This window comes from Protopterus annectens, chromosome 17.part0, assembly GCF_019279795.1.
Source record: "Protopterus annectens isolate FY-2018-M chromosome 17.part0, PAN1.0, whole genome shotgun sequence".
In the NCBI taxonomy this organism is placed as follows: Eukaryota; Metazoa; Chordata; order Ceratodontiformes; family Protopteridae; genus Protopterus; species Protopterus annectens.
In genome coordinates, this window is record NC_056751.1 from 673383675 (window position 1) to 673391605 (window position 7931).

Genomic DNA, 7931 nt, shown 5'->3' on the forward strand with positions numbered 1-7931 from the left:
ACAATGCTACTGCACTGGCAGGTTCGGACTAGGGCGCACCTCACTCCGGGCATCAATGACAACTTGTCCATTAAATGTGTGCTCAAGTGGTTATCATATAACAGATGACATAACCTATGAGTTAAAACTAAGTTACTTCACATTTGTTTCTTTTACACTTTCACACATGACATGGGCTCATTACAACACCTAGATTTAAAAATGTTTATCTAGGTGACAACTTGTCCCTATTTGCCCCTATATTAGGGGTATTACTGATTTATCTAGCAGCACAAATGAGTACACTTTCAAGGAATAACTAGTATTTGTTTGTTTACAAATTTGTGTAAATGTATTTCTGCTTTAATGTTACTATGGTAACAGTGTATTAGGAAATGCACTTCAAGATGATTGGTAAAGTAATTCATTGTTTCACTATTTAAAGTTTCAACATACACTCCTATGCTGTTTGTCTGATGAAGGCTGGAGATTGCTCTGGCTGAAAGCGCTTACGTTTTATTTGGATTTAATAAATCGCTATTTTACTTCAAGCTTTCTCTCATTGTGTTCCTGCTCTTCAGTTTTATTTGCTACTGCTGTACCACCATGGCTTACTGAATCTAGCCCATTAAGTCTCAATGCATATCCTTACCACTCTTACATTTTCAACTTCCACATACACCTACTTATAATTCAGATACTAAGCCAGAAAGCATATGGCTCATGTTGTGGCTTTTGTTACTACAGAATTACACCGTTAGTTGCAGTCAGAACCAAAAAAAGAACACAAATACACTCAGCAGAAATACAGTTGGAATGTGACTTTCAACTCACTCTTCTGCAGCTGCTACAGTTTCTACCACTCATGGGCAGCTAAAGCACTGACCACACATGGGCAGCTAAAGCACTGACCACACATGGGCAGCTAAAGCACTGACCACACATGGGCAGCTAAAGCACTGACCACACATGGGCAGCTAAAGCACTGACCACACATGGGCAGCTAAAGCACTGACCACACATGGGCAGCTAAAGCACTGACCACACATGGGCAGCTAAAGCACTGACCACACATGGGCAGCTAAAGCACTTTAGTTCTGACCACACATGGGGAGCGAATGCACTTTAGTTCTGACCAGAAATACAACCAGCATGTGTTTCTGAATGCCAGTATTACACTGAACAGCTGTGATCTGCTGATCATGATCCCCGACGCACTCAACACCCATCAGGCTGCCTTCTCCACACCCTAGTACTATGAGAGACAGCTAAAATTTAGGAGGGGAGGATTCTTCAGCTTTTAAGGATGACTATTTTTCCTTCTTTGTTTGACCAATTACTTTTTAAAAAAAAATTATCTTACTGGAGTGTATAGTCGAAATAGGATTTATTTTATCCTGGCTTGTATATATTCGCTATGATGCAGTGTACTATCCAGAATTTCCACAGGTGAGGAAATTTGGTTACTGGTGTAATGTAGACCTAACTAATACACCCAGTACCTTGACTCAGTTGCAGTTATTCTTCAAGGAAACCCTTATACCCTACTTAAAATCTGACACTAAACATGTACTGCACTCCTAAATGTATTAGGAGAACATATGTCAGAACTAACAATGTTTGTCTTAGATGAGATTTGTTAGGAACAGATACCAAACATATTCCGTGGTCATGTAGCAATGTGAACAGATGAAGGAAATTAAATGCCTACATATGAGCAAATCTTACACAAAAATGTCTTCCAGCAAGCTTCCATTCAGGAATCACAAAGGAACATTATTATGCAATCAAAATATTAATGGCACTATCGATTCTCTTCAACAGTGAAATTGTACAAACAGCCTGTCATACCCTAACTACAGGAATGACAACAAGAAAAGGCAGTCAATGGTTCCGTCTCCTAACAAGGACAAATGGCAAAATTCCTCCTTCAATGGTACCACAAAATACCTATGGCAAAATGGTCTCAATTTTCACTAGGACCACTGGGCTTGAACTGCAGTAAGTGGATGGTTAGGGTGGGTTGGGAGAGTGGCAGGTGACCATCATAGCACTACACGCTCAAGAGTAGAGAGCATGATCACACACACACACACACACACACACACACACACACACACACACACACACACACACACACACACACACACACACACACACACATTCGCGTTCCTCTGCATTCGTAAATATGTGATAGCATTAGAGTTTATGAATTTCAATGAAAATGTTAGTTTTCACTCATTATTCGCTTACCCATTTCACTGTCAAGGGGAAGCACAACCTGTCTCAGTATTCAGTGACTGAGTTTTAAGTTTACTTTTCCTAATACTAATTTTTGTAATATATGTCAGCCTGCACAAAAATACAGTCCTTAAATAAAATATATATTTGACATCATCCATTTTTTTCTTGGCACACCAGATAAAAAATACCTGCATAGCTTTGCTCTCCACAACCCAAAAAAGTGATGAATTTTTATGGACAGATCCCTACAATTCAGACAGTAACCTGAATGCTTTTTTTTTTCCATTTGCTTATGTAGTTTACAGTGTCAATACATCATATGCTTGCAACTTTAGGAAATCTGAGGAGAAATGCTTAGCAAGTTTAGAAGCTAAGGCAAAAGAAATAAAAATGCACATAGTCCAGAATATACTTATTAGACCCATCATAAAAATGCTCCCTCATTAAAAATGAATGTGTGGTTTCCCATCCACTCACGGTTGTGCTTGAGGAGGGTCAGTGAGGTACTCTGACGTGTATGGGAAGTAATTCCAGAGATGGGGCAGCCTCTGGGAGACAAATATGTCTCTCCAGCAGTTTTTGTTGAAGTCGCATATTAGATTTAGTCCTATCCAGTGGGTAATGCACAATGATTTAGACTTGCAGATATGGAGCATCTATAGTAAGGGCAGGGTCTGATATTGCCTTGTAGACAAGACACACGTCACCTCTGAGCAATCTATACGATACGGAGTAGATTGGACTGTACACACTTTTTCCTTTTCTTTTTTTTTTTAAATGCCCCAGGGCAGATAGCCTAGTATGAACCTATGAACCTAATTCCAGAGTCTGACCACATGGGGTGCAGCATCTTGATTTTTTTAGTTTACCTCTAGGTATCCCACTTTGCAGTGTTTGGCTTTAAAATCTTGCATCATAGACCCTAAACTCCTGTCAATGCACTGACTTTACATGCATTTTCACATATATCCTGCTTTTATAGTCACGTTTAACTACCATTTCTTGCTTTTCAAAGACTACTTAAAAGACAAACAGGGAGTCACACAGAACAATATTCTCAGCACTTATCACTATTTCTTTCTGAAGTGGCTAACTTTCATTCTTTTATGTCATGCCCGAGTTTAGTCCTTAAACTCATCTCCCCTCACACATCTCCTTCGTATCTGTCAAAGCGGCTAATATGAGGTGTTTGCTGCTGTGACTGATATGTCACAGCAGGAGACAAAATTCATCTGCTGAGAATACTGTTGTATGACTACCTCCGTTTGTGTTTTTAGTCATTGAAAAGCAAGAAATAGTAATTAAACCTCACTGACTAAAAGAAATCAGTACATGCATGAAAACACATGTAAAGTCACTGCATTGGCAGGAGCATAAGGACTATGATGTAATATTTTAAAGCCAAACACTGCATTGAGAGATACCTGCAGGTAGACTTAAAAATTTAGGATGCCAGACCTCATGTGGGCAGACTTTTTTTTAATATTTTTAAATGCAATACCAGAGAGCCCAAAAGTATTGTTAAAATATAGGAAACCTCAAGATTTGCTCAAATAAACATGTTTTTCAGTGTGTGGACACAGTTCTCCTTTAATTAAAAGGGAATTCCCTTATCCACTCTTCAGTACTTCTGTGAAAAAGGACAGAGACAAATGGTGAAAGGTCTGGCATTACAGTCTCTTACCTGGCTGCCTCACACTTTCACACATATGGTTGCATGAGTAAAAGCTCAGACATCATGATAATGCTGTATACCCTACCATCCAGCAGTGGAGAGTCATGTATTCCTAGTCAGCTTCATTTCACATAAAAATGAATGTACCTATTAACTCGGCATTGTAGAATACAAAGGTCGTGGAACCAGATGGGCTTTTAAACTTCCATTCTACTCGAGGATTCTGAAAGTCGGCGGAGTACTCACAATATAGGTCAACAGCTAAAGAGAAAAAAGGAGAGGGAAAAAAATTACATCAGACTGTTCCATAAGAAAAACAAGCAGTGAATGTCATACTGTTAAAATATTACAATGTCACTAAATATAGCCACAGTACTGAAACACACAAATAACCTATCTGTATGAACCCACTGTTCAGTACCCATTCATTCCATGAGAAAAAAGCATCTCTGGGTGCGAAACACATTGATTTTCCATTTCTCTACTAGTATTGTCATTAAGCAGATGGCAACAGATCCTTGCCTTTTACAAACAAATATTACAGAAGAATGCTATACATTTGTCTGTTTCTGCCCCCCTTTCAAAGTAAAAAGGCTACAATCTGCAATAGTAATACATGCAGCCAAAAGCACGGACAATACTGGAAAAGAAGACTGTTTTGGTGACAGTGATGATAAAGTTGTTACCCTGCTGCCAGACAATCACCATGAAAGTGTTACTCTGCACACAGTACCAAGCTTGTCCAACAGGGCTATCTTCCTAAAGAAAATCTTTGTGGCAGACAAAATTATCACACAGGATTTCCATCTCCTGATAACTGTATGCCAAAGTTAACAATTTTGGAGCAATACCCCTGGATAAGAACTTTATTATTAGATGCAGACAGATTTACTTCTACAGAGAGTAGACAGACTCAATGCAAGCTGTACATTCTACATTGCATGTCTAAATTATTCACCATGCTTCTAATCTCCAAAATCCACCACAGAATGGATCTCCAGAATTTTCAAAAGAATGTGACGGAGATTAACCCTATCATCACAAACATTTCAGAGTTTTTAACCTGTACAGCTTATAAGAATGCAAGCACAAACAAGAAATTATAAAAAAAAAATGTTTCGGAACATCTATTTTTTTGTGTAATGTGGGCTACTCCTTGTATATTTTTCAGCCATGACATAGGCATTACAGAGTAAATAAGGAATGGAATAAGAAAGTGAAATGCAAGAAAAATACAAAAGGTAAAATATAAAAAGTAACAAGCAATGCTTTTTAATATTATGAAATAATTACAAATAAAAAAGCAACAAGCAAATATACAATGCCTTTTACAGACATACAAAAAAATGAAACGGCACAAAGCAAAAATATTGGACAATTTGCCCTATATTGTATATACATACATATGAGGCCCAATTCCAAATTTAAGAGGATACCTACCAAAACTGGATAACTTGTAATAATATATATTTACAGATCAGGAGAGAAGTTAAACCTTCAGCGATTGTAGTGTATGGAGCAAAGCTCATTACTGAGTGGCATGACATACATTATTAGGAATTGCACCTTTGGCGATAGATGTATACATAGACCATAGCTCTTTACAGGAGTAGAATGACTTGCATAATCAGGAGCTGTACCTTTGGCGACTGCATATAGACCATAGCTTATTACAGAAAAAGAATGACTTGCATAATTAGGAGCTGTATGTTTGGTGATTGTACACAGACCATAGCTCATAACAAGAGCAGAATGGCTTACATAATTAGTAGTGCCTTTGGCAATTGTAAATAGACCATAACTCATTACAAGAGTGAATAACATAATTGCACCATGATGTGGAACAAGTATATACTGAAATCTATCCTGCATCTTTTAAGCAACTGCACTTTAATGTCTTAGGAGACATTGTGTTTTCCTTATAAAGGCAGTTTACTTAGTTTTGAGATTTCTGGATTCCAGGGGCAAGCTTCTGCAAGCTGCAGTAATATTTATTTTATTTTACATTTGTTGATAGGGTCTGTCTAGCTGAGCTAGAGGCTCATTTTCAACAGAGACCCGTGGAGAAAAACTCCACGGTGAGATAAAATTATACAACAGATACAAAAACTTAAAATTACATTTCAGATTACAGACACACAAAAAAGAATTACAAATTCAGGAGTACACAAAAAGTTTCAAAAACATCTCTACAATATTTGCAATGAAAGAGAAGTGATGTAGAGAAATCAAAAAGAACCTTTTGTGAGGCAAAACATTTTGAGAAGGAAATGCACATCTAGGATGGACTTGGTAAACCAGCACAGAATAACTTGATAAACGATCAGAGGTATATAGAAGGGGGTTGTGATAGTAAACATGGCATGAACTGTAGAGAGATAAGAGGAGAGGCAGCAGCAGGTGACAAGGATATTCAAAAAAAAAATAAACAGAATAGCATGTGTTTTATAATAAATAACTTAATATGGAGAGAAATAGGAGAAAAAAATACTGAAGAGTAAAGATGAGAGAAGGGAGGTTGAGATTGGAAAAGAAAAGATAAAAGGAAGCTGTTGGAGGACAGTGCAGGTGGAAGATTAGACAAAGAAGATGGGGTGGGAAAGGAAGTATTGGGATGGTGTAGGTTGAATATGCAGAGGAGAGAGGGCATTGGTAAGATGGGCAGAGGAGAGAGAGCGTTGTTGGATACTAAGGAGACAGAAGGTCAAGGGGGATGAGTGCAGTAACAAGACCAGTTTTATTTTTTCTTTTTTTTTTTTTTTTTTTTTTTTTTTTTAGGTATTCACGAGTGGCAGCTTTGAATCGTTTAGGGTGGTCAAGTGATCTAATTTCTAGGGATAGTTTGTTCCAGGATGTGTCAGGGTTGTAATTATAGAGGATACAACCAGTTTTGGTCTTAGGTTTATAAATCTGTAGCAGGTCTTGGTCGGAGCCGAAAAATGGTCTAGCAGGAGAGTATTTGGATATAACTGAAGTAAGGCTATGACAGTGAAAATATAGATGGAGTGGACAAGTTGTAGATGAAGTCTGAGGAGGTGGGAAAATTCTAACCTGTCTAGTTGCTTAAGAGATATGCAGAGGTTAGACTTGTACATTTGATTTGCAAAGAATCTGGCCACCTTATTATAGGTAGTTTCTAGTTTGGTGAGGAGTGTGGAGTTCAGGTTTGTGAAAACCTGACAGCTGTATTACAGAGTAGGAAGAAATGCATGAGAGATATATTTTGGTCCTGTTGGTGAAGAATCTCCTTGCTGCGGTAAAGGTGTCAGTTTCTGGTGTGTCTTTTTAATACAGTTTGTGACATTAACATCAAATTTAAGCTGATCATCTATTATGACTCCTAGCGTTTTTGTGGTAGGTTCTACAGTGATGACTGTGTTGTTGCTAGACTGAATAGTAAAAGTAGATTTGAGATTAAAGAGGTTTGTAGTGAGAAAGAGTAAGAGCTTAGTTTTCTTTGTGTTAAGAATTTGTCACTGAGCCATGTCTCTATGGTACTAAATGATGCTTGTAGAGTGGAGGTCTGATGCACTGTCTGCAATGGTGATGACAGTCTCATCAGCGTATTGTACAAGTGATGACTGCTAGCAAGAGGTGCGTAATAGATTGGTGAAAATATTAAAGAGTAGAGGCCCAAGGATGGATCCTTGGGAGACTCCCATTTCACAGTGGGGTTGGGGGACTGAGCAGAGAGCCATTTGACTGATTGGCAGCTTGAGAGGTAGCTTGAGAACCAGGAAATTGCAGAAGAGAAGAGAAAGCAAGGTTAGTTTGGCAAGGAGAAGAGGATGGGAGACTGTATCAAAGGCTTTGGAGAGGTCCAGGAACAGGTAAGAGACAAGTTTATTGTTTTCACGAGCAAGGGATATAGTATTTATGAAGGACATTAGTGTAGTTGCGGTACTGTTTGGGATGAAAGCCAGTTGTGGTACTGTTTGGGATGAAAGCCGTGTTGTGTGTAAGTAGGTTTTCCTGAAGTAAGAAAGTGCATAACCTGATTGTGAATACATTTTTTCTAAAATTTTAGGGGGGG

At 38.2% G+C, this 7931-nt stretch overlaps 1 protein-coding gene across 1 annotated transcript in view; it reads right to left on the minus strand.

The window, feature by feature from the left end:
• Positions 1–7931, minus strand: part of F11R (F11 receptor) — a 1474472-nt gene that overhangs the window by 348219 nt on the left and 1118322 nt on the right. Inside the window, exon 3 of the mRNA XM_044059235.1 lies at positions 4046–4159. Coding sequence (XP_043915170.1) covers positions 4046–4159 — 114 coding nt within the window. The remainder of the gene's footprint in view (positions 1–4045; positions 4160–7931) is intronic.